The following is a 27,006-nucleotide window of genomic DNA, read 5'->3' as shown; positions in this document are numbered from 1 at the left end:
TCAGGTTCTGCTCATGGTTTCAATTAAGTCAGCATAATTGCACAAGGCAGTGAGAACAGGATTTGGCCCATTTCTCTCCCACATACGTGTTCTGCAGTTATCTAACCTGGAATGAATCATAGACACATCTTGTTTTTCCAGTACTTTACAGGGAAAGTTTTGTTTTCATATATTTTCTTTTGAACAAAACTGATAATCAAGTGTCCAGACTGGTTGCAAGAATTTTAAAAGTACAGTGTTTCAGTTCTGGTGATTTTGCCAGATTCTAGTGTGCAGCTTCTAGTATATTGTGCCTGTCTGTAACTACCCCACAGTTTTAATTAGGCATGACAATCTTGTTCATTTATTTGAGCAAATTTGTTGGTAATGTTTGTGTAAGTCATTACTCAGCACCTCCATAATCTCAGGCCATAATTTGTAGAATTCTTTGGCATTCATGTTGTCAAAACTGCATGATGCTTTCCCTTAAGAGACCTTGTTTTATGTTGCTTATAACAGAGCCAAGCTCTAACCTCAGCCTAAAATTTTCCATTCTATGTTTTTTTTTCTCCATATTGGATGCCTCCCACATTTTTTTCCTTTTTTTTTCAACTGTGGGACAACAAGGCATAGTCTTTGGCTCAGACCTCTTGTCTCAGGTTCTTCTCTGGTAGCTCACTGTCCCATCTGCCCAAAACTCTGAAAGAAATGCTACCCAACTACCAGCCCCTGACAGTGCTTCACTATCATCTATTACAGATGAGTCCTTAGGCTTCCATGGTTAAGCCTTCAGGAGAAATGCAAGAGGAAAATAAGGGGTACGTGCTTAAGAAAGGAGATTTTTCACCACCAGGAGAACTTCCCTGTTACAGTTCAGTAGAATAATGGATTCTTGAAAGCAAAATAGTGACCTTCTCTTCACCAGCTTGATCTTGCCCTTTCTTTCATTTTATGTCATTTCAGCTTTTCATTCTGTGCAGAATCCATCCTTACATGCAAATCTTCCTTACATGTGGAAGAAGTCCGCTCCTTTAAAGAGAAATTTGCTGTCAAAAGGGCCTCTCTGGGTGGCCTGTGCAAAAGATGCTATAGGCATCTTGTTTCCTGCCCTGCAGTTTTTAGATTTGTCTCTGCTCTTTGCAAAGCAAAGAGCATTTTACATTTTACATTTTCTCTACCTCCCTTGCAAACCAAGCACTGGATTTGTAGATGTGCTTTCTCTCACCCTCTCCTCTACCAGGACCATAATTCCCACAAATAGTAGCTACAACTCTGAACAGATTTTCTGCCTGCTTTCCCTCTCTCTCTCTCCTGTGACAGCTTCTCTCTTTCCCTTCACTCTCTTAACTCAGGTTTATATTTCTCTGAGTTTTTTAATTGCTTTGAGGAATGACAGAGCTAATCTCCCCCTGTAACTAGACAGGAAGCAGAAGTTGAGGGCCATGTCTTAAGTGCTGGAGTTCACCACATGGATCACATGGTCGTTTTCCTCTGTGCTCCTGGTCCCTTGATAACAATCTTCTGGAGAGCACTGTCTGGCCTGACTACCCAATTTTTTTCAGCTTGGCAAAGGGAAGGGGAGACAGGACTGATTTGTAGCTTTGAACATTTGGGGAGCATCTGCCTTTGTTTTCTGTGTCCAACAGGAGTGTGTCTTCTTGTTACAATGCAGAGCATCAGGCTTTGATTAATTTTGTTTATTGCTTCATCCCAGGTTATTATGTTTTGGAAATAAATATGGAAATAAATATGTTGGCAGTAAAGCTCAGATACTCCATAGTAGACCTGTAGTCTACCAGAAGTTTGAAAACCTTTAGCCATTCCACTTTCATGCACTCGTTTTTTTCATAGGGGTCTCAGGGTAACAAATCAATCAAGTCCAAGATACTGTGTTGACAGAAGGAACTAAGACAACACAATTTTTCTGTGCAGCTCTCAGCTGTAATGTAAGCATTCTCAGCCCTAATAATAAGCCTAACCCCTCTTCTGTGAAGGTCAGGATCAAGAAGGCGAGTTCTGTTTCAGAGTCCTGTATCATCTGGCATGACTGCTAAGAAGGATGCCGTTCAAATCTGGCAGTGTTTTTGTGATAAGAGCATTTGTCCATAGGAGCCACAAGCCTATTTCACGGAGACTGTTGAACAGCAACCAGAGGATATTTAGTCTCTGCTGGCCAGGAATTATCCCAGGACTGAAAGCTCCTCAGCCATTACCAGTTTTCTCAGCAACATGGCTCTGGGGTCAGGTAGTTTAAAAACTTCCAAGCTCTATTTTGTGAATTTAAAACTTTTGTTTTCCTTTCCTGTGGGAATTGCCACCATCTGTAAATCTCCTTGATTCCTGTTTTCTATTGTTACATTGGTATCATTTAGTGTGTTTATTAACAATTTGATTTCCTTTTCTCTTTCTCTCTTTTCAGATCACTCACAATCAGTTTGTGGCCTTTCTCTGGAGGAAGCTTGCCTTGTCTCTTGTGTAAGTATTTATAACATTTTATACTTTTCATTGATATAAGTTCTGTCTTTTCTTCAAGTTCCATCAAAGTCAGCCCGGGGCCTCTGTTGCTTCCCATAGTCACGGGGCTCAATACTGAATTTTTATTTTAATGCAGCCCAAAATTTTAATGCAGTGTCACCTTATGGGACTCAGATCTTAGTTCAGTGACATTGTGTGATTGATTTATTTGGAATTTATATGTGCATTTCTGAATGACAATATGGAAGATTTCTGTTTATATGTGGGGATATGCATGTTCTGATGGACATTATGCTGATGTGTTCTAGTTCAGAATGTAATATAAAGTATTCCATGCTGTGCAAGTGCAAAACAAGTACAGAAAACAGTCAACCAGCATTGCAACCTGTCCATGCTGAAGTTTGACTCTGTGGTGAGGGATCCTCCCTTACCCAGTCCTGGCTGCTCTCTGAGCTGCTCTTCTTGTCTGAGTAGATTAAATGTGCTTTATTCTTATTGACATCCAACAGTATCGGAATTAAAGATCTCTCAGCAATTTCTTTGGAAGGTGTGATGCATGGTTCTTTTCTCACCTACTCACATTCACTTGAGTTTGGCTGCTGCTCTGTAGGTTGGTGATTTGCTGAAAATACTATGTTTATCCAGTTAATTGTGTTTTCAAGACCCAGAACAGGAAGAATTAATTTTTTCATGGTTTAAGTTTTGGTTTTTTTCCTTTTTGGGGGGAATAAGGGATGAAGCCTTTGGGAGTGTTTCTTTGTTATCATTTGAGTTTTAATTTTGTCAGGTTCTGACACACGGTTTTGCGCATTTGGAACAAAAACTCACATTTTTCTGGGATTCCTTCATGCATATTGGCAGTGAAATCTGGTGCTTTTGAAACAATTACTCTTCTTGTTGAAATATAAGGGGAAATATAGAACTACCACTTCATAATATTTACTATAGTTAAGTAAAGACAGACCAAAGTTTTCCAAATGTCCACCAGCATTTTAAGCCACTGTTTTGGGATGTCCAAGCTGAAGCTATTTAGTGAATGCCAAAAATAATGAAGGCTTTTAAATTTAGGTTTAGAACTCCAAGTCCAAATATACCTGGACTTTGTGTTACTTCAGATCTCTACTTTGCAATTTAAATTCATGTCTCCTACCTGTTTAGAGAGAAAAGTAGATGACTGTTAAAATGCTGCCTAGAATTAAAAAAAAAAAAATAAACCAGCACAGAAAGAGAAATAGCTCTTCATGTTTGGGGGAGGGGTTAAACCTGCAAATCTGTAAATTTACGTTCAAGTTGTGTTTTGATTGTTGGGATTTCTTTAAAGGGATGTGAATGTGCAAATGGACATTCATATTTTTTTCAAGATGCTTCCTGAAACCACGAAAGAGCTTTCTTTTCCCAATACTAGACCTAAAATATGTGGTTTTAACATTTAAAGTTGACCCACTACTTTTGCAGTGCAGAAGGAAATGGCATGCTGCCTTCTCCCCCACCCTGTGGGCAAAAAGAGGAGATTTGCTGCAGTGTCTGCAAAAGGTGGTATGACAATGCCAGCTCCCAAGGAGACGAATTTGAGTTGACCTATCATGCCTATGGTGTCCCCATATTTCTTTCCCTTCTCCTTCGCCTTTCATTATGAGGTGTCCCAAATCTGTAATTTACAACATGCTGCTCCAGTTTTGCTCTGATATATTTGCTACAAATAAGTAGGAGCCTATGCGTGTCCATAGCTGCCTGTGGCGGTGTCAGGCCTGCGAGATGAGGGGAGCAGAGGCGCCCACAGAATGCAACATGGCTTATGTCTAATGTGACATTTATTTGACTCAGAAAGGCAATTGATTAAAGGCCCATCGGACCTTTGCCATCATGTATTATGTATTTATCCAGCAGGGGCAGTTTATAACGGCCCCTGACAAATCCTATTACTTTTGTTGCAGTACTTCATAATATCAATAAAAAACACTAATGATACTCAGGAACAGGAAGCGTTAACACAGCTTGTGTTAACACTTATGACAGCAGTGGCAAAACCATTTATGTCTGTTGCAGACACCATGTGCCTTCAACGTTTGCACAACAGCACCAGTTTAAGATGGTTCTACCTCTGCAGGGCAAGGCAGGTGGCTGGAAGCAGCAAGCTGGTTTCATCATAGGTAGGCACGTGGAAACCTGGAGCTGAAATCCCTCTTTGACAGTGCTTTGCTGTGTGACCATGCATTTGTTGTTTCCCATCTGGCTGCCCTTGTTTCTTGACATGTAGGATTAGAATCATGGGCTCTCTTGCTTCTTTATGTCTGGCCTATTCCACAGCCAAAAAGGGCTTCTTAGTGCTCTTCCATTCCTAAATTAGCAAGCTCCATAGGAGAGCTACTATAGCTCAGGCAAGTCTTTTCCTGTACTGGCCTCCCCTTTCTCTCTGGAAGGCAGGTCCTTCAGGCCATTGATAGTCTGGGTTCTTTTTGGTAGCAGAAAAAGTGTAGATGGGATATTTTTACATTAGAAGCTGTTAATGGTACCTGACAAGCATGCTTCTGATCTAGATAAGTGATTTTTTCCTGCCCTCTGTCTCAGTGTCCAGCACTGGGTTCTCTTTTCATATCCCTTCCCACAACTTGCTGCTGAGTCAGTCTTCATCCTTCTCCCAGATGTTGTATACACATCTGCCTAATTATGTAGCATCCGGGTTTTGGAGGGGGAGGATTTCATAGATCTCCCCCCCAAACTGTATTCCCACTTAAGAGGAATACAGTTAACCTCTACTCCCCTTGAATGTCCTCAGGACTTCGATAGACAGGATTCTTTGTCAAAATCACTCTTTTCATGGAAGAAGTCTTCCACCGAGCCTGTGCCAGTATGGGCATTACTAAGGTGCTTTACAGGAGGAGAGATAGCTACAGAGGATAAATAGTGATAGCAGGACACCTCTTTAACTTGCAGAGCACTACCTGTTCAGATGGAACCCATACAATATTGAAAAGTTATCTGCTTTTAGCATTGGTAAATGCAAAATCAGAAGTGTACCAAAGTCATCCAGATACAAGGAAGTTGCAGGACATGTTAACATAATTCCACGGGTACTTGTCCATCTTGTTTAAATAGATTTCTGATGTAATTAGGTGGTACTGAGCTCCAGCATCATTCCTATCAGAGTGAGCATTGATTCTAATTCTTGTTACTTGACATCCTGGTTTAAAAAATTAAAAAAAAAAAAAAAAAAAAAAAAAAAGGGAAAAAGTGCAATTTATTCCCCAGCTTCATGAAGACGTATTTGGTCAAGTAATGATGACCTAAGGGAAGCTGAGAAGCATCTTACTGATCTCATCATAGTTATGAGAACCATCCATCATATGGTCAGTGATTTGTATGTCAAAAGACACCCCGCAGTATTCCAGCCTGCCAGTAGCCAGTTTCTGAGAATCCTTATTGACTTTATCAGATGTGATGATGCTCAAATAGTCTTTGATATCTATGTATATGTCCCTGCTTTGGTACTTGTTCACCACCAAACTGTCATCTGTTACCACTCTGAACCATAATCATCAAACAGCAAATAATCAGCCCCCTCTGAATCCTGCTCTCTGGTTCTGTGCTTAATATTGCTTTGCAGATGAGGAACAACAACAGTGATTGCTACATCAGGAACAGGGAGGAGGCATCTTTTCTCTTCTCAGATTTCTTAAGAAGCTCTCCCTTACTTGACAAGAGGATAATAACCTCCAGGTCAAGCTTATTCATGAATCAGAAATGAACATTTGCAAAATGCCAAAAAAGTCTACATGTAATAAGCCTTATGTTTACAACAGCTTTCAAGAGTTAGCATTTTTCAAGAATTATCATAATTAATGTAATAAATAGGCATGTAAATTATCCAGAAGAATCAGTTGATCTGCTTCTGAAAGTAAGGAGGTTTAGGAAGGGAATGGTCACCTAAACAACAGTCTGAAACAGGAAAGGAATATTTTTTCCCCAGCTATTACTTGTCTCCTGAAGGGAAGGGAATGTTCCAAAAAAGAAAACAACATGGGCAGAGACAAATGAGAGAAATGGTGAAACAGCCTCAAAATGGCAGCAGAGCTGAAATTCTACTCCAGTGTATTTATAGAAATGAAACCGTACAACCAAGAGTACACCTTGGGATGAATGTCCTTGAGCAGTGCCACAATTTTAAGCTTTATTCTCTATCTGAAGATGTAGCCATCAAATAAACTTAAACAATAGATGTGCATGGGAAAAAAGCCCTCATTATTTAAAACAAATCTGTCAAAGTTCACAGGTTTGTTTTAAAACATCTGCCATAAAAATAGACCAAATATCCAGAAAACTCAAGACATAGCCAGATTTACAAAAAGGGGCAAAATTTGGTCCCAGTTTTTTATTCAAGCATTAGTTTAAGTATTTACATTCAAATTTTTTAGCAAGTAATAAAGACTGGACATAGCTGTGAAGTTGATGTGTGGATTACAGCAGAGGCATGTGTGCAACCTGCCTTCTAACTGCCATACCTACAATATATCCACTGGTGCTGGATGAGATTGAATTTAAGATTGGGCAGCATGACAGCTGAAAATGTCACACCTTTCTGCCATTATGCATACTAGCAATCTCTTTGTTCTGAGTTATTTTTCATTTACTTAGTGTAATATAATGCACTATATTACTATATTAGCTATTTTTGAAATATTACACAGTACAACAGGAAAAAAAATGGACTTTAACTAGACAGTTGTAGGAGCATAATGTTTTTGGTTTAACTAAAAAGAAAATAAGGAGACAGAGGAAATGGAGTTGTTCAATGCACTTTTACCCCACACTGGCATAATTTAATATATTTGGATGGAAAAGACCACCTTTCTGAAGCAGTAGAAGCATTTCCTACAGCAGTTTGAACATCAACCTTCAAAATATTGACAGACCAGTTTGTTAGGCCAAATCACTGTGTAAAATGGAAACAAGTACAGAGTGCAGCAGAGTTTTTCAGAATATTCCCTTCATAGTTATGGTAAATTATCTTCCAACTTTGGCAAGCCCATTGCTCTTCTACAGCTGTATCACCAAATGTCTTTTTCTTTTTTGAGCTTTATTGTGAGTCCTTCTCCAAGTGCAGAAATCGTCTCTGCACCCTGCTTTATCATCGTATTGTGTATCTGCCTCCATTTAATGTATACACCAGAGACGGGGTAAGAATGGTACCAAGAACAAGTTGTGCAGGAGGAGTGGCTGTTACAAAACACAACATCCAGAAACAGGATGTTTCTCAAAAGTCACCTCCTGGTCAAGACATTGTAGATCTGTCTACTGAAGCTGGCAGTGAGATATGAATACTCAGGGAGGTCCAAATGCCTGCCCATGTGCCCATGTTCATGCTGAATGTCCTATGTGTGAGACGCCACAATGGAAAATGAGTTTGTAAGAGGATTTCCTCCATCTCCTTTTCCTCTCTACCACTCCCACTTTAAAAAAGCAAATCATCTGCCATGTAGCTCATTTGTGTGCCATTACACAGGTGAACATGTCAAAACACATGTGAGTAATCTTCGGACTGTGCTTTGTGAAGGCTGTTTTGCCTCTTGGTGGGAATGGGAACTCTTAGACATTAAAGATCACAGTGTATTGAAAAACAATTATTCTTTCCTCTGAAGTTCTTGTTCAGCTTGAAGCTTTCCATCATTTTGGATAATATCATGCTGCATATGGTTCACAAATTCAGCCCCCCAGCTAATACTTTCATTTCATGTGTTTGCATGCCCAAAGTATTCGATTTTTGTGCACCACCGAAAGCAAATGCTTTTGGATCTGAATAGATCTTGCTCTCTCCCATTCCATCGTACTGTGTTTTAAGTTTAATAGAATAGCTGTATCAGTTTTCTGAATTATGTTTTCTAATGTTTTAGCTTCTTAAGCATACTCTAAACAGCTTGAATTTTCAAGGACAAAATTGAAATCCCAACTTCAAATAGCATGCAATTTAGAAGTATTCGTGCTTCACCCAATCACCAAAGTAAGGATCAGTTGCAACATTTAGATCTGGGTGTGTATTTAAATTTCATATTTGTCCATGTTCACTTATCCTGGATGTCTGTAAAGAGATTAATTGCTTTTCAATTTTTGCAGTAAATCCACTTCTGCATAAAAGACAAAAAATAATTTGCAGCATTCTGGATGCTCTGCAATATGCACTGAAGGTTGTGAAGGAGAACTACTATGTGTGATCATCCTATAACCAGCTCTGAAGAATGAAGGTTTTCCAACAGTTTTTCAATTTTTGCATTTAAAAAATCTTTTACATTTTGGGGTTTAGGGCAAATTTCTTATGTGAATGTCTGTGTATGCTTAACGTGGTCCAGTCATGACATTAAATACTTAAATTCTGCCACAGAAAAGCTAAAACAAAAATGCAGCTTCTCTTCCAGTGAACTTTAATGGAAAGGTGGCAATTTTAGTCACTCAAATACCTGCAGACTGAGAAATGCCTCAGGGAAGAGTGTCAAAAATCCTGTTTTTTCTTAACTTGTTGAAAATAGTTTGGCAGATCTTTTATTGTGGAGCCTGCAATTTAATCTCATATTGATACTGTGACTTCTGTGGCAATGTCTTCATCTTCCATCCTGCCTTGTGCCAGTGCAACATTGCCACTCTGCTAGTGGGCAGTCCAGCTTTTCCTATTGCAGATACTTCCAAAGTGTCATAGCCTAACTGGATTTAGAAAAGTGTGTGGTGTGTTCAGGGAGAAGCAAAGCTTTTGTAAGTGCTTCTGACCACCAAGTGTTTCTCCTCCACATCTTACTCCAGCAGCATTTTCTTGGGAGGCAGGGTCCAGAATTCAAAGGCATTCAGCAAGATTTTTTAGATGAATGGGTATCCTGTTCTGGGAATAAGAATATTTTAAAAGCATGAAGCTGAACTATATATTTAATAAAACTGTACCAGTAAACTGCTGAGAGAGTTGCAGTGTCTCTGAACATGCCAAAGAACTGAGACAGAGAAATAACACTTGAACATTACAGGTGAATGAGAACTAAATATTGTTAATGAGCAATTTATTGGTATTGATTGATTCTTTTGTAGCTTTTAAGCATGCCCCCACTTTTTCCTAATCTGTGCTCCCTCCTTTTGAGGGGCCATGTAATGAAATGTTACCTGCTCCACCCAAATCTTATTAGATAGAAAAAGCTATTTTATTTACCTAAACAATTGTGGAAGTATAGCCTTCACCTTGCCCAATAATTCTTTCTTCACCACTGCTCAATCTCCCCTTCAGGTAAGAAGTGGCTCACCTTACAGTCCTTTTGCAAATCTTGATCTAAACTCATAATTTCCCTTGTGATACTGTATCAAATGTTCTACTGACAAATTAAATTTAATGCATTTCCTTTGTCTGGATAATCAGTTACCTTATCAAAGAAAGTTATCAGGTTAGTCTACTAACTTCGGCAAACTCATGTTTTGTTTCATCCCATTTTCCATTTACCTACATGTCTTTTCCATTATTTTTTCCTTCAACATTTGCTGCACTCGTGATGTTGAAGCTCCTGATGTTACATCAACATCAAACAGGTGTAAGTGAGATCAGAATCAGTTTCAATACACTGTAGTATAGCCTTGCAAAAGCCTATTCATTCTCATGACTGCAAAAAGCTACGTTCTCATCTGGCAGACAAGCAAAACATCAATTCTATTTTTCATTGTCATTACAGCAAAGGGCATGTGGGCTGATTTTGAGCCTTGGCTGGTGAATGTTTGCAATGATGTGCAAAAAGGTTTCCAGAGATAGGATCAGAGACATCTACCTGCACATTAGAGTGCTTGGACACTTGCATTAGAAAAACCTTAATGTATGTATCAGTAATGAAAATCTTAATTAAGAACACTGCATCATTGTCCATGAACACTCTTTCTTTCTCTGTGTGTGAAGCTCTTTGTGTATTGCAGCATCTACCTGGTCCAGACAGACAGAGCCCTCAAAGAGTGTGTCTGGCAGATCTCTTGATTATTAACGACTAGCAAATGGCAAACTCTTACTCTTCTTTTGTCTTAACACTGAAACTCAGACTAGTAGAGTATACAGCATAACTTGGGAGTTTGTTTGGACTTTTTCTATGGCTTTTGCCACTTCATTGTTATACTGGTGTGTTTCAAAATCTAGTAGCATTGATTAGAACTGAATGATGTAACTTAGAGCTACCAAAATGTGCACTGACTATTTACCCAATAGTATCTTTTTTCCTTTAGGAACAATGCACTTGCCTGGGCCGTGTTCTGTATGCACTTAAAAGTACACTAATGGATGTGACGACTGCAATGTTAATCTCCCTAAACTCAGAAAATTTAGAGTGAAGGCTCCCAGGGCAGCCTTGCCTCTGCCCCTTGTTTACAATAAGGTGTCTTACTGATCCCTTGGCTTTCCAAGGCAGACAGTACAGAGGGAAGACAGGGAAAACAGGGAGGAACTGCATGAGGTTTTTTCCTTGTAATTGTATTCCAGTGGCATTTGTTTGTTGAGCACTGCTTATATGTTTGATGTGGTTTGAAACCCATCCAGAAAACCTCTCTAAGCAGTGGACATGCAGCTGATTTATAGGTGTACTGATAGCAGCACAAATAGCGTAAGGTAAGGAAGAGTGTATGCACGCACACACACTTTTGCCAGAGTTGTCACTTTTGCTTCCAGATGAGGGTGAGTCAGGCTGTCCTCTCAGATTCACTGTCATGGCACTGACATTGGTGGTTTCTGTGGACTCACACCTGCATGGTAGGAGGATGTGTCCCAGGAAAGGCAGGAGCAGGAGATACTGCTATGTACTTTGAATAAGAAACAGCTATGGAGTCTCTTGTTGTCTATACAAATCATCACTGTAGATACCCATATAAAAACCTACACATGCAGTGGTTTTATTTTTTCATCCTTAGAAAGAATTCCTCCAGTCTGACAGAAGAGTTCATGCTGAGGCCAGTAGTTCATGCAAGGCACAAAAGCTGCATATGCCTTTATATTGTCATATAAAAAAACAGTTCTGAGAGTGAAACCCATGAAATCCAATAATCCCTCAGACTACAGCTTCTGTTTCAGCCATCATTAATATTCTCAAAACCAACACTTACTTCCCTAAGACATCAGAACCTGAAATATTCCAGATTAAATAAAGTGGGATAGAAACGTGATTAGTCGACTGGAGGATCCCTCTTATGTGGAAAAGTTCAGGGAGCTGGGCCTATTCAGACTTGGGAAGAGACAACTGAGGGGGAATCTTATAAAGGTATATAAGAACAGCAGTGTGTCCTTGTGGCCAAGAAGGCCAGTGGGATCCTGGGGTGCAGTAGGAAGAGCATTGCCAGCAGGTCAAGGGAGGTGATCCCGCCCCTCTGCTCAGCCCTGGTGAGGCACATCTGCAGTGCTGTGTCCAGTTCTGGGCTCCTCAGGACAGGAGGGATATGGAGCTCCTGGAGCCAGGGCAGCAGAGAATGACAAAGATGATTAAGGGACTGGAGCATCCCTCTGAGGAAAGGCTGAGGGAGCTGGGTCTGTTCAGCCTCCAGAAGAGATGGCTGAGAGGGATCTCACTGTCATGGTTTAAGCCTGGCACAATGCCAGTGCCCCCACGAGAACACCTACTTCCCTGGCACCTACTGTGAGATATGATCAGAGACAGAGCAAAGCAGGCTCCAACTTAAGGTTAAAAGGAAAAAAACATTTATTAACCTACAACTACAAAGGAAGACACACAAAACACAATAGAACACAAGATGAAAACCTTCCAAAATTCTTCCTCCTCCCCCCACCAAATTTCCAATTTCATTGCCACCCTTCAGATAATCGATTCTCAGTCTCTCGAGAAGAGAGGAGTCCCTCTTGCGCCGCACGCCTTCCATGTCCAGTGCTCTCACCACTGCACATGGATCAGAGCTGCTTCTAGGGTTTTTCATTTTAAAGATACTTTGACCAGTTCCAAAGGGAGCACAGTCCTTCTCCTTTTGGGACACCTGTCCCCCCCAAATTTCACCCCCTGGGGCCAAGGGGTCTCTTGAACAGAGATCATCTTCTTCTTCTTCTCTTCTTCGAAGCGGAGGGCACCACCACCACCCTCCTCACCTGTCGTCTCTGTTCACTCCTCCACATCACTGCACTCTCTTGGCTCTGAGCCATCGCCTCCCCCTAGAATGCAGTCTCTGTGTCACAGAAACACCAGTGGTTCTGCTGTGGCTACACAAGAAAAGTCCAGCCCAAAGCCACTCCATCATCTCCTCCCACCTAGAATTTTTCAACATCTCCTCAATCTCAAGAGCTTCTCAATCTCATCAACTTCAGGAGGAATCAGCATTAGCAAGGTTCTCATCTTCCTTGGAGGGGTTAAAAGTCCCAGGCTCTGCCGGTTTACTTCATCAACTCCCACGCCTGGCTGCCCTGCTGGGCACCCCCCCTTCTCCTTCACGCTGGGCCACTATCACAGGCACCACAGGTGCCGGCTCTGTCTCTCTCTCCCTCTCTGGTGGGGGGGGGGGGGGAATGGATGATGGCTGCCCGAAGCCCTTGCAATGTTCTCCTCCACCCTTGGGCCCAGGCCTGGCCTACCTCTCTCTCTCCGGCCACATGGCTCCCCTCACTCCCTGCCCAGCCAGATCTGGGCAGGGGGGGGTCTGCTCACTCTCAAGCGGGACTCCAAGAGGAAGTTCCCCTGGCAGATCACAGCTTTTAACCCCTGTGTTCTCAGAGGCGTATCCTGCCCTCAGTGGACAAACCAGGTGCCAATATTAAATCTGAACACCGATTGGCTTGCCCACACCATCACAAAAAACTTCATTTCCTTTCAAACCAGACACTCACCAATGTCTGTCAGTATCTGAAGGGAAGGTGCCAGGGGGAGGGAGGGCTCTGCTCAGTGGTGCTGAGCAATGGGACAAGAGACAACGGGCAGAAACTGATGCACAGGAAGCTCCACCTGAACATGAGAAACAACTCCTTTACTGTGCAGGTGACCAAGCACTGGAACAGCTTGCCCAGAGATGCTGTGGTGTCTCCCTCACTGGAGATATTCCAAACCCATCTAAACACACTCCTGTGCCATGTGCTCTGGGATAACCCTGCTTGAGCAGGGAAGTTGGAGCAGATGACCCACTGTGGTTCCTTGCAACCCACTCAATCTGTGGTTCTGTGAAATTGCTGATTCTTGACTGCTTGGTATCAGGTCAGTGTATTTCTGTCTAGGCAGAGTACAAGGGAGGAATTGCCTCCAGTATGATTTGATGTCATTCTATACCAAAATGCAAATATGCAGTAATTAAAACTGTCCTCTGGTCTTCCTGCTACAGCTCAGTCACAGATTGCAAGAATAGCAATTTTTTTTAATCCTTTTTCTTTTGTTTCTTTTTTACTGGTCACTTACACAATTGGCTGTCTACAGTTAGAAATATGTAGCTCAGTGTCTGGAAGAATTTTTTAAGAAAATAAAGATATTTTAATATGGTAAAAACCTTGTTGTTCCAAGACCAAATGGTTTCAAACATGTCAGTGCTGCTACTTCTCTTTCAGGACTATGTACGTGTCAAGTTTGATGTTTTAAAACAAAGCTGTGTTATAATTATACAAGCATGTTTGAGAAAAAAAGGCTTATGGAAAACTTAACAGCTGGAAACTGTTTTTTACATACTTGGATGACTCAAAAGCAGCTGAATGGGTTTTTGCAAAACTTTACCAAAAATGACATTTCTGGATTGAGACAAGGCATGAGAAATAGCAGCTAAAAAGGTAACAGTTTCACAAAGGTATGAGCAAATATAGACAGAGATTATTTAATTCATCAACTTCCACTGTACAGTCGTTAATGTAATGCTATAAAAATGAAAGGATTCATATTTATATAGTTTTTCAAGGATTTCAGAGATCTGTACTAGACTTTAAGGAATTAAGCTTCGTAGCTGAGCACTAATCAAATATTAATATTTATATTTCATTGGAATATCTCATATTCAAACAGGAAAACAAAGGCCTAGAGAAAGGTGGAGGGTTTGCCAGAGTCTGCACAGAAAGAGAAGACCACATTTAGCACCCGTGCCTTTGGATTGCTCAGCTTGGCAGTGTGGGAGCGCACTTGGCATCAGGGAGCTCCTGGCTTCTCTCCCCCTCTGACTCCCGCTTCAGGCACACCCAGCTTGTAGGTGAACAGCGTCTCTCACACACATGGGCTGGGCTCAGGTACCCAGCTCCCTTCTTTCTGTCTCCACACTTCATTCCCAAAGGCAAAGCCTGCCAAATTCTGGCTGCTGTGATGGTGAAACTTGACTGCATTCAAGTGTCACCCTCATTTCAAGTGTGCATACACTCCTTCTCCCCGTTCTCGAGGACTGTCAAGGTGAGAGAGCTGTCACCAGAAACCTCTTCTGGGGTCTTTTTTCAGTGCATGGTTCAGTCTATAACTCTCTAACAATAACTTTACTGTTTGAAACCTCAGTCACTGAATAAATATGATTTTACTGCTGCTTAGTTTGGATGTTGAACTTATTGGAGGAAACTGCTCTACTTTCATACTGAATTTTTTTTCAGGGTGGTGTGTGTGAAAAATAACACAAATTGGAGTGGTTTTGGATGGTCACCCTGAGCAGTCAGCAATAAGAAAAGTTTGGTATGGTGAAGGGAAATCTGTAGTAAAAGCAATATAAGCTTGTGGTTTGCTAATGGGAGCAAGAACATGATTTTTTCCCTTTAACCCCAGCTGTAAAACTCCCTCGCCATGGTGGGGAGATCACTAGATCACTTGATATCCTGTTGTTGCACCTCAATTTCATCTTCATGGTGTGAACCATGACCCAGCTCACCAGAATACCATTCCTCCTGAAGTTTGGATATTAGCACAGGTTTTGTAGAGATACTTTTCTAACTCAACAAGCCCACTCCTTGTCATTGTCTTACTTTCCCAGTGAAACAGGCTTTTATGGCTTTCACTTTTTAAACTTAGCAAAGTCACCAGTTCTGGGAGCAAAGATTCAGTGCTGCCTTGTCCATTATGCAGATTTCCAGTAGCAACCTCAGAGTAAGACTTTGGTATTGATATTTTCAGTGGGACATAATTTCATTTTCTTACCACAGTTGATCTGATCTTCTTGAGAAATGGTAATCATGAGACATTGCCATCTTTGCAGGCACATTTGCAGTAGCCCTAGATTTGGTTAGATTTAATCTCTGTACCTAAACTATGAATTTACATGAAGAAAAACTTGAATTTAACCAGGTAGGAGCACCTAACTCCACAGATTCGCTCAGCAAAAGCAGTTGTCATCAGTCTTTTCTCAGCTGTTGAAAAGTTCTGTCAGTGTGCCCTATATATTGACCATTTTGCTTGTGAAGGGCCACAGTTTTGTTTTCCCTTTATCATTTCCACTTTGAGCAGTCTAGTGTTGCAGTGGTTTTCACAAGAAGCTGTCCCTCTATTACTGCCAAAACCAGAATCACAGCCTAAGCCAGCCTTTTACTGGTCATTAAAAGGAAATTGCACTCCTCTCATTTTGCTAGCAGTATCGCTTCCTCAGCTTCACTAATAATTATGTGATCCAAAACATCTCCACTATTGTGTTTAAGTGTTTTGTGAGTCTTATACTGAAAAAAATTCAAAAGCTGAACTGTGCTGTTATGTGTATCTCTCCTTTTGTATGTGAATATCCTAAGCACCAGGAAGTGCCAGATTCATGGATCTTTTTGTCAGTACTCATCAGTTCTTGCTTTCTGAGTCATCTTTTAGATTGTATGAATTTTAAATATTTGTTGGCTAGAGGATGATATGTTGAGGTGATTGCATAGAGAAAAGAGGAGAAGAACTATCAAAAGGCAGAAGCCAGCGAGTTGGGTAGTCTGTTGAAGATATCCTTTCCTAGAGAAAAAGTAATGCCTAGGTCAGTTGGACATAACAGCATTGCAGGCTGACAAATTCTCTACTTTCCTGCTAACTATTATGAACAGAACGTACAAAAAAAACCCCAACAATTAACAGAAGATTTATTCAATTGCATTTCAACTATGATTGAAGTAGGAGAAACAATCTAATAAGGAGTGTTAGAAAGAATTTCCCATTGTAGTCCATACTAGAACTGGCATCATTTAAATAGCATGGGTGCATATGGGATGCATTTAGGAAGCAGCAGAAACTTCACAGCATCCTCTTTGCTCCCACTCCATCTATCAGGTTTTTGTTCTTCAGCTCAGCTGCCTTTGCAGGACTGCATCTTAAGGTGCTTCCAGTTTTGGCTGAAAGTTCTCAGACTGTCTCTGAAAAAAAAAAAGGAGACAGAAAAGACAAGTAAAAGTCTCATTTCTCTTACCTAATTGAAACAGCAAAATTGGTTTGGCTGTTTTGGTGTAAGAGGTAAAGCAGAAAGTACAGCCCCTCCATTTAAAATTACTATTTTGCAGCCCACCTTGCACATGTGAGCCAGGAAGGCAGGCAGGTTGAGTTGTGACAGAAAGAGGCTGCAAGGAGAAGCAATGCAATCCCTTGCTCATCTTAAGCAAGGATGACCCTTTGATACTATATATGTGCACAAAGTTTTGTTGAGCTGGCACAGCTACCTTTGTTTGCTACCTTTGTTGTGCTACCTTTGTTTGCACAGTCCACCTGTATGTATGTGCTATTAGTGAATTTGTGAACCTTCCCCTCAGCCCATTTACAGTTTGCCCAGGGATTTAGCAAAGTTTTGAAATCTCACAGAAGTCTAGCTGGTCAGATGTAACATTAAATGAAATTGGTTTGTATTGCAACAGGATTGGTGGGAGGATCAAAGGCTTGGTGTAAAATAAAAGGAGGTTTTTAGTTTCTGTGTGCTGAAATGCTTCTATTTCCCTTATTTTTTTTATTAGTGTATATTATGCAGTTGAATTCTCCAATAGTAAGCAAAAAACTCTACTGAAGCAGTTATTAAAGAAAACCTCTTAAGTTACTGTGACAAGGGCTGAGTGTTACTGCTATAAAGGGTCTCAGAAACTGTGTTCTTTTAAGGCTGATCAAAATTTAGTTTTAAAATCAGAGGTGTGCAACTGGACAACACAGTATATCTGACAATTTTGGTTTAATCTGAAGAGCCCAGTGTCAGCTAGAAATTTGGCAGATTGTCTCTCAGGTCAGGAAGTAGTTTTGGTTTACAAATTTAAAAGCCAAATTCTGTTTTAGTATTTCTTAAATGTCAAAACAACCATCTGACCGTGAAAATTGCTTTCTCTGTATACTTTCAGGTCTTTTAAGTAAAAACCAGGCCTTTTTCATAGTGAAATGTGGTAGCCTGTTAGTCATCAAATCTGAGAACTTAGAGAAGGGAGGGTGACATTAACTCTTCTTTCCCTTTGCCAGTGCAAGAATGGGCTTCATTCATATCAATGGCAACTGGATGGAAAAAGATGTGCTAACCTTTAACTGGGTTTCCATTTTATTTCCATAATGTACACTGTGGCTTCTCCAAGGATGAGTGCTCTGTCTGCAGCCTTTCAGACCTCATAATAATAATAAGGGGGAGGACAAGCTTCTCTGCTCTCTTTCAGAACTTAACCTCCAATGCCCTGACTTTGGCTTGTCCCCACCTAAGCACTGCAGGAGGGTAAAGGCATATTTAGTGCAGCTGGCTGATTGCAAAGTTCTGATCATTCCTGGCCCTTAATAATAAGATTGGTTGAACTTAAATATGGCATTTGAGCAGCCCATTTAGTTTATGTATCTCCAGTATTCTCCTTTTCTGGAAAGTAATTTTGCCATTTCTGAAATTATGATGAAAACTGAAAATCTGCCTTTCCTTCGTCCCTTCTCCATCTACTTCTTCTCACTCCTGCATTTCCTTTTGCAAAGGAGGTATCTGTGTGGTGCCCCTGTTTACAGCAGAGCAGAAGCAGCCTGCCCTTCTCACTATGAGTGAGAAATTGAATGGAAGGGAGCAGCCTGAAGTCCTTCTCTCTCCCCTGAAAGTGGAGCAAAACTCATCCTCATGGCTCCCAGATGCTGCTGCTCTGTGCAAAACTGACTTCAGATCTTTTTGGTTCTGATATGATGAACCCCAAAACTTCCTATGGTGAGAGCTCTGGGCCTCTTCTGCCTCAATTATCCATAGTAACTAATGTTAAGGCATTCTCCAAGACTTTCTGCCCAAGGATTTGCAGTTACTAAGTGATTGTTAATGACTTAACTTTCTCTGGACTTCTGTGAAGTAGGGAGGTCATAAATTCAGCACTTATCTGTAGGGGAAACTGAGACACAGAATGAATCTGTATTTAACAGAATGCCTGAGCGCATAGTTCTTTGAATTTAAGGGTCATTTCATGAGATTTTCTGAGAAGTCATTTGAAATATCTGCTTTAAGTTGTTTGCTGAAAAGCATCTTATAAATAACTGCATGGTGTTTATAGCAATCAATAATTAGGTACCACTGTTACATAGAGATGGAGAAACCAAGGCACTGCATTTGTTTTAAGGTCAAGCAACCTGAGAGGTTATGCTCAGCGTTAAGCAGCTTTCTTTTCTTAGTCTTTGTAGTTACATTCCTTTCTTTCTCCATGTACCTGACCATTTAAAAGACAGAACAAGGCTTTTTGAAGAAGAGATTAAATTTGGAGGTGTTGGCTGTTGTGTTCCAAGGTGATGGTTATTCAGCCAGCTTACAATGTAGTATTATAAATTATTCAGTATATTAAAACCTTAAAAAGTAATATCTGCTCAATGATTTGCCAACTTAATGTAGAATAAACACCTACTACTGATCTGTAGTTAAATTATTTAATCTAGAACTAATCTACTGTTCAAACCAGTTTTGAAAATTGAATAGTTCTATCACTGAAAATAATTAATTGTTCAAACCCATAGGGCTAAATCCAGCAGTGACCTAAATGATAGGAGAGAATTACACATTGGGCATCAGTGTGTGGGAAAGCAAGTAACAAAATAGTAGATGTTGCCCTGGTTCTCTCTTATCCTGGCCAGTATCACACGCTTTCATTGGTAGGATTTTTTGGTGGTGCTGGTTTTGTCCAATTCCTCCCTCCAGCACTCGAGTTCCAGCATTTTTATGATTATTTTACAGGGAAAGTTGGTGGAGGTTTATGTTTTCTTTGCCCTGCATCCATTTACACACATTCTGTGACCTGGCACGGGGCGTGGGCCCTGTCTGGTCCTGTGGAAGAGTTTGGCTCAGCAGAGCTGACCCTGCATCTGGCAAGGGGAGCTGCCTGCCAGAGCACTCCTGGTGACCTCACTGGAATTGCTACTGATTCATCCTGATGTGAAGATGAGCAGATCTCAGGCCAGTAGCCCTCAGTGATCAAGTGTTTCCAGCATCCCGTTTCAGGAAAAATACCAAGCTTCTTTGTTGAGGAAGAAAAAAAATGTTGGTTTTTTTTTTCTCTCTATCTCCAAACCCCTCCACAGAAAAACATGGGGGAAAGGAGAATAGCAAATATTTCATGGGAAATTTTGTCTTTGCTTTTTTCTTCTCAAGAAAAAGATTCCACACGCAAATCAAAACAAGATGGAGCCCTGGAGCCCCACCTGCTGACTTGAGGGAACAGAGAGAGGGAAGGGAAGATGCCTGGTCGTGTGCCAAGCATTCAGCACTGGGCTTGTAGCACTGTGATGTGGCACTTGAAGCTCTAGGGGCCTGGAGCCAGCGATACAAATGCAACAAGAACTCTTATGAAAACGAGCCTCTTAACAGCGTGTGGAGCTGGTCTGTGATGGCCTCAGGAAATCCCCCTGGCTAGAAAGGGCCTTTTTATCCACTACATTTCTCTGACTCAAAGAGAAATCTCACCAGAAACTGAGCATGCATATAGTCTGCAGCATGGGGCTTTGGAATTTCCCTATTTTCAGGTAGCCATTCCCCTCCTCCTGCTCTGAAGATGTCTGCCCTACCTTTCTTTGCTGTCTCATCGCACGTAGAGTCCAGTGCTGCAAGCCCTGTGGCGCATCCTCGGTCACAAAGCTTCGTGCTGCCCTTCTTTTGGGGTCACGCCCTCAGCTGATGGGCACTGGCCTAGGGCCACTGGTTGGAGTTGGGATTTTCACTCCTTGTACATTTGTCCCTTTAAAGCCCTGAGAACTACTTTTAATAGCATCACAACTGGCAACACTTGTTTTCAGGCTCAGGACCATCTACAAGCAAATGCTTGTGTATTAATTACAACAAAGAGCAAATCTACTTGACATTTGATTTTGTTTTTCTTGTTTTCTTGCAAGCTTGAAAATGAGCTGCTTTTGCCAAAGGAAAAAAAAAAATCAAAATGCATTTCACGCCTTTTTTTTTTTTTTTAACTTGAAATAGGCCCCTTGAAAAAACTGACATGTTAAACACCAGCAAGAAAATTATTATTTGGACATATGGCTCCTCTTCGTGAACTTTGCAGAGAGGTTAGATAACGCTCTTTCACATCTTAAAAGACTAGATGCTGCTACATTACTAACATATTCTTATGTAATAATCTGGCACTGATGATACTTTATCCAGTCCCAATAATGTAAGACTCATTTATGGTTCGGTCAGTTATGAGGGATTTTGTTTTTTCACAGATTATCTTCTAATTTGTTTGCTTTTTCATTACACTGTCCAGAAGCAGAATATAGCATAGCATAGCATAGCATAGCATAGCATAGCATAGCATAGCATAGCATAGCATAGAATAGAATAGAATAGAATAGAATAGAATAGAATAGAATAGAATAGAATAGAATAGAATAGAATAGAATAGAATAGAATCATGCACAGAAACATATTGTGGCTCTGTCTTTCAGAAGGGCTTTGCATTGTATAGATTTTTTCTATTAAACACTGCATGATTAATAAAAAATAAAACAAAATTTTAAAATCTTGCTCTTGGATCAGGACAAACTCATCTGAACCCATCCATTTACTTTTCAGATAAGGCTGTTTCATAAAGTGAAAAATCTGTAAGAATTAAAATAAAGTTGTCAAACCATCTAAGATAGTGAAATATCACAGAAAGATTGTCATTGCCCGTGACCCAACAGATGTTGGCAGTGATATAAGGTCTGGAGATACTTGCAGAATGCAGAGTTATGTAGGTGAGCTGGCCAGAAGACAGTGAAAATATTGGCAGTTTTGGAGTATGAGAATGAAGCCTTATGAAACTTTTTCATGAAGAAACTAGCTTTTAAAAGACTAAGACCAGGACCTCGCCAGTGGGTAAAAGAGCATGGGAGCCTCTTAACTTTGAGCTAGAGTTTCTATCCTCAACCCAAGAAACTTCCCTGATATTTGCCTTGAAAATTATGTTTATCACAATTTTTTTCGTGTTCAATGACAGAGCTCTGCCATGGAAAATTGTGGATTCACAGAATCCTGGAATAATAAAAATCAAAAAGAACCTTCCTAAGTCATCTGGGTCCAACCCCTGCTCAAAGTAGAGCCAGTGAGGATGAGGTTGCTTTTTTAACCAGCTTGTTCATCTATGCATTCATGTACACATCTTTCTCTATACCAATTTTAGAAGTGCTTATATACTACTGTCCATTTTTTCAATAACTCTTTCTGAAACGTGAGATTTTTTAGAATAATTTTAGGCTCTCACACTGATAAGCAGGAATTCTTGTTCATAAACTGTCCTGCACAGAAATGAATGTACAGATGTGCAGATGTGCAGCCACTGTACCCGACTCTTGATGAGTCTGGTTCCTTCCTTTCATTGCAAGACAACTATTTTTTAGTGACAATAAGTTGTAGGGGCTTAAATATCTCACCTAAGTAATAAAATAATGCAGTTACCGAGGACTACCATTGACTATTCTTAGACTGAACCCTTTTGCTGCACAGAGGGGGGACCTCAATTCTGCTACCCTGCATTAATTGCTGCTGTTTGTTGCACATGGGATGTGGGATGTTCTACTAGATGGAGCAGTGGTCTAATCTGATGTGGCAGCTCCTACATTTTTATCTTGTAAGTGCTTTACTTACATGAGTTAATTCTGAAAACACTCTTGTGACGTTAGTCATTGTTATGATTCCCATTTTAGAGACCCTGAGTCTAATTCTTAATTATACTAATTCTTCCTTATGCTAGTGAGGTTCCGGATCTGTGAAAGGGTCTCCCAACTGAGGGAGATGGATTGCAGAAATGTCATTGGCAAAATGAGAGTTCATTGCCCTCTAGCAATTCTCTGTTTCTCTGAGGTTGGAGAAAAATATTGGAAGACAAGTATAAAAGAGGTTCTGTTGATTTGTACTAAGGGGTACACAAGACCTGCATAGCTCAAGCCTGTAAGAGGTGTTGTATTAGACAAAATTAAATTATTGAGATTGTTGACACTTCTTTCAGTGTGGCCACAGTCTCATCAAAATAAAGGGAAAGCCACTTCTCCTGGCCCTTCTTTTTCTTTAATCAGGATACATTATCAGAGAATTGACATCCTACCTCCCCCCAAAAAAACCTCAAAAACAAAACAATAACCCCAGAAGAAGAGTCAGTGAGCTTGAGGAAGGGAGAAAGAGACTGAGGTTTTCCCAGGAATGAATAGCAAGCCATTTTAAAAGTATTCATTATATGCTGTAACCAGAAGAAAGACCTTCTGTCTTTCTGTATGATAAAACTACCAGTGAGATGTATTGCAAGATAATTAGGAGCAAACAGGCAGGAAAAATGAGTGATGTGCTACTCTTCATTTCCTGAGCCAGTCATGTTCCAGTCACTGTGCAAGCTGCAGCTCTATCTGTGGCGAGACTGGCAATGGAAATCAGCCCTATCTGTGTCCTCTTCCCTTATGGCTTCACCCAGCTGAAGAATGTGATGGACGGTTATATCTGCTGCAGAAAAGAGTCAAAACTCTACACCCTCCTCTGGGTTTTTGTCTTCCCACTCTATTTATATCCAAGTCTAAGAGATGAAGTGGTATGTGCAGATAGAGACCCTTCTGCAGCTGTCCCTGAGACAAAACTAATGGTTGGACAGAGAAAACAAAAGGTCTCAGTGGGGTTATTTTGGTGGCAATCTCATGTTTTTGGCATGCTGCGGCTGTACAGCTCCCCGCATTGCAAGCAATGTTGTTGTTCTTACAAAGGTTTTGTCTAGAATGAGGAATATGAAAATAATTACAATTTTTCCTCACTGTTGAGCCCATGGAAAAGCCTTCTGAAACAAGGCATCTTTAGATAAGAAAGGCTGGAAGCAGAGGCACAATACCTGTCACCTCCAAATGCAGGAAATAAGATTTGTGACTATGTGACAGCACCAAAGTTAGCAAGAGGGATATGTAGCATGTTTCCCGTCAGCGTTTAGAACAGAAGTGGGGCAGATGTCCGCTTTAAAGTTCTTTAAATCAGAACTATAATTGTCTACCTATGAAGGTATGAGGGAAAATTAAACCTCCTGACATCCTGAGATACTTATGCTTCTTTCAAAAATCATAGAATAAAATATAATAGAACAGAATAGGCCGAATATAACCCAAGATGCTGTTTAAATAATTTTAATTTTGGAGCAGAGATGCAATTTGTAACAATAGCATGGATCATGATAGAGGGTAGAGAGTTAATGTTTTCAAGTCTTTAAAAATCTTTGTGAGCCTTCACAATAAACTTCCTTATAAACGTACAGAAAACATGTTACCTGCAAAAATCACATCCTCATTGATCTGCTTTTTAAGCAGTGATCAGATTTCCTTAATTTTTTGTAAAATCACACTTTCGAAATGTTACTTTTTGACCCAATGCAGCTGAGGAGGGAGAAAAGCAGAGTCCTGCTCTTCTCATGTCTTCTCAACCAGATGTTTTATGGAGTTCCCCTAGGTTGCACTGTTGCTTTTCCAGTGAAGGCAAGAGGACTGCACTGGTGCCCAGGAGGGTATGGCTCGCTTTTCAGCACATCTTACTGCAGTGGTAGTGCACTAAAACAAAAGAAGCAGCATGTATCTCATAGACCAGTTTGCAGTATTTTCTCCTTTTTTAAAAGAGAGGTTCTTCCACAAATTAGGTCATTATATTTGGATTATCTGAGAGAGAGAAAAAATGGGACCCTCTGATGTTTCCCTTCACAAATCTCTGAAAGGAATTGCCTTGGGAACTGAGAACTGCACATTGTAGGTAAAAGCTTTAGGAACCAATCCTGGACATTCCATATGGTTGGGGCGGGAGGAGGGTAGGGAGAAGTGAGGGGTGGGGAGGGCTGATTCTGGTAATCAGTGCAGGAAGGAACAAGCTTGTTTGTTTTGCCCCAGAAAATCAAATGGCATATGTGACAGAAATGACCCAGATGCAAGGCGTGGTACCTTTCTCCCTTTAGCATGCAGAGGTTCCTACTGAGCTCAGAGGTGCAAGTTAGGAAGGATGCTTTCCCAAAAGATAAGCAAGGAGTTGATTTCTGTAGCAAGTGGACTTCCCAGTCTCTTTCTCTAATTTCTTACATACTGAATAATAACCGTGTATTCATCCTCTCCAACATGCTGTGTTGGTTTACATCTCTGAACAAAAAGCACAGACTCACAGCTGTTTATGAAGACAAGCCAATAAATCTAGAGGAATGTATTTATACAACTCATCCCGAGATTACATAGTTAAATTCCAGTTTTTCAAATAGACAGAGCTCCTTAATAGACAAGAGCTCCTTTGCAAAGGAACCAAGTTCCTCTCCATGCCACCCAGATCTGTTGATTTGCCATTAATGTCAGCTCTTGTCAGCTGTACTGAGTGCTACAAGTTGCATTGTAGAATACTTTATATACATTAAAGGAGTGAGTACTCTGCTATTTCCCTGTCCTGCTTTTGGCTGGTGTTAAGTGATAGATGTAAAAGTCAGAAGGTGAGGAGCAGTTCTGGTGGCTTTTCCTTTCATAAATCCTGCATTTGCCAATGGCAAATCCATGTACAGTTCTCATAAAGATCTCTTCCAATTCTGTAGCACCACACGAAGAGGTTGTCGTACATATGAGTCTGAAAAATTGTTGAAGCTCTGATTGCCTTTTCCATAGCAAACAGCAAACCTTTTTCAGCTGATCAGACAAAGCTTTCAATTATTGATCCTTTGGCTAAATCTCCCTGATACATGGAATAATTTATATGAAGGAAGAGCAAGCAAGAGGGTACCATGCAAAGCTAGAAATCGTCATCATGTATCTAAGTTAAATCTGTGATAATAATCTCAGGAAGGGAAGGTGATGGACATTTTCTGGAGCTCCTTCTGGCCTTTTGCATTTATTTAGACTACAAATCAGCTCTTGTATGATATGCATATAGATAGCAGGAGGTCCTTTACTTCTGTAGCTTCCAGTAGAAGGGGACCATCTAAGAGCAGGAGTTAACAGTAGTGTTTTCTACATTAGGCACTATAGGAGATTTGAGGATCTCCATATCAGGAACACATGCTAATGAAATATGTGCCACATAGTAAAAACTCACCTGGGTGAAATGCTGCTCCTTCTGATATCAATGGAAATTTCCTTTTGACCAGGGGTTGCTATGGCAGCAAGCAGTGGAAATGAGAACAAGGACATTTTGATATGTCTACACTGTGGATTGCAAATTATGATACCCGAGTTAGTTTTAAACAGTCTTGCAAGGAGTGGTCTAGTTAAGGCAGCCTGAAACACCACGTGGCCTAATTTACCATGCTAAGCAGTATGCTTTCCTCTGTGCTCAGGGTATACTCATGCCTGGGGTAGAGCAGAGGGGAAGAGTTATTTGAGGAAATGCCTCTTTTAGGGCAATGGAATAAGGAAGAGACTGTGACAAGGAGTAGTCAAGGAGGGAGAAATAACATGAGAGGAAGTAAGCTGCAAAGCAAGAGGAGCAGCAGTCCATGGAGTCAACTGAATGGAAGCAAATCCAACAGCAACAGAAGATGTGCGGGTTTGGGGAGCCATGGTCCAAAGAGTCTCTTCCCATGGCAGTGTATTTTGCCCTCCTCCTTGAAGGTCAGCTTAGGGCTCCTGTTTCTCAGAATTTTCTTTGTCAGGAAGACACTGTCAAATCACTGAATCAAGTGTCCTCACAGTCTTCCAGTGGTGATCCCCTCATCAGTGCCGTTTTAGTCGAGCTGCTGCTGGCGCTGCCTTCTGAAGTGGTGGAGTCCTGTATTACAGCTCCACAGGTGCCAACCCACCCTAGCCTCGGCAGCAGCGTGGAACAGCTTCTAAGTTGACTTTTAAAGAAAACGCTGAGAAATTATACTGAAAATGCATTATTGTAATGCTAATGTTACTAAGTCAAACACTTAAAAGTTAGGAAATGCCACAGCTAATATTGTCTGTGCAACCTCTGGGAGGGCCCCGTGTACCATTACCATAGCTTGTAATTACATGACAGCACACTGTTTCTTCAGTGAATCCCTGCATAAGGTGGTCAGGTCCTCTGCATATTTTATTAGAAATGTAGCTCAGAGCTGTTTTGCACTCTTTTGGATTATTACTTTGGTACTGACCCAGGAAAGAAACTTGTCTGTGTCACTGTGCTCTACAAAATCTCATCTGAAAAGGAGTTAAAGCTTTTGATGGTGCTGTATTTCTCTGAAATCTCCTTTTCTGTTCTTTGGGACATCTACCTTCCATAACATTCATGAAAAATGCATATTTTGGGGGGCTGAGGAGAGAACTCCTACAT

General features: G+C 40.8%; 1 protein-coding gene across 20 annotated transcripts in view; it reads left to right on the top strand.

The window, feature by feature from the left end:
• The window catches only part of ZBTB20 (zinc finger and BTB domain containing 20), a 475,279-nt gene that overhangs the window by 355,251 nt on the left and 93,022 nt on the right, over positions 1-27,006 (top strand). For all 20 annotated transcript variants that reach the window (XR_003945573.2, XR_007778053.1, XM_050977301.1 and 17 more), the window contains one exon: positions 2,399-2,454. Coding sequence is in view for 14 of the 20 variants with exons in the window: in XM_050977301.1 (XP_050833258.1) it covers positions 2,399-2,454 (56 nt within the window). In the remaining 6 variants the exon portion in view is untranslated. The remainder of the gene's footprint in view (positions 1-2,398; positions 2,455-27,006) is intronic.

Source organism: Serinus canaria, chromosome 1 (genome assembly GCF_022539315.1).
Source record: "Serinus canaria isolate serCan28SL12 chromosome 1, serCan2020, whole genome shotgun sequence".
NCBI lineage: Eukaryota > Metazoa > Chordata > Aves > Passeriformes > Fringillidae > Serinus > Serinus canaria.
Note: the sequence above shows the minus strand (reverse complement) of the source record. Positions and strands in the feature narration are given on the sequence as shown.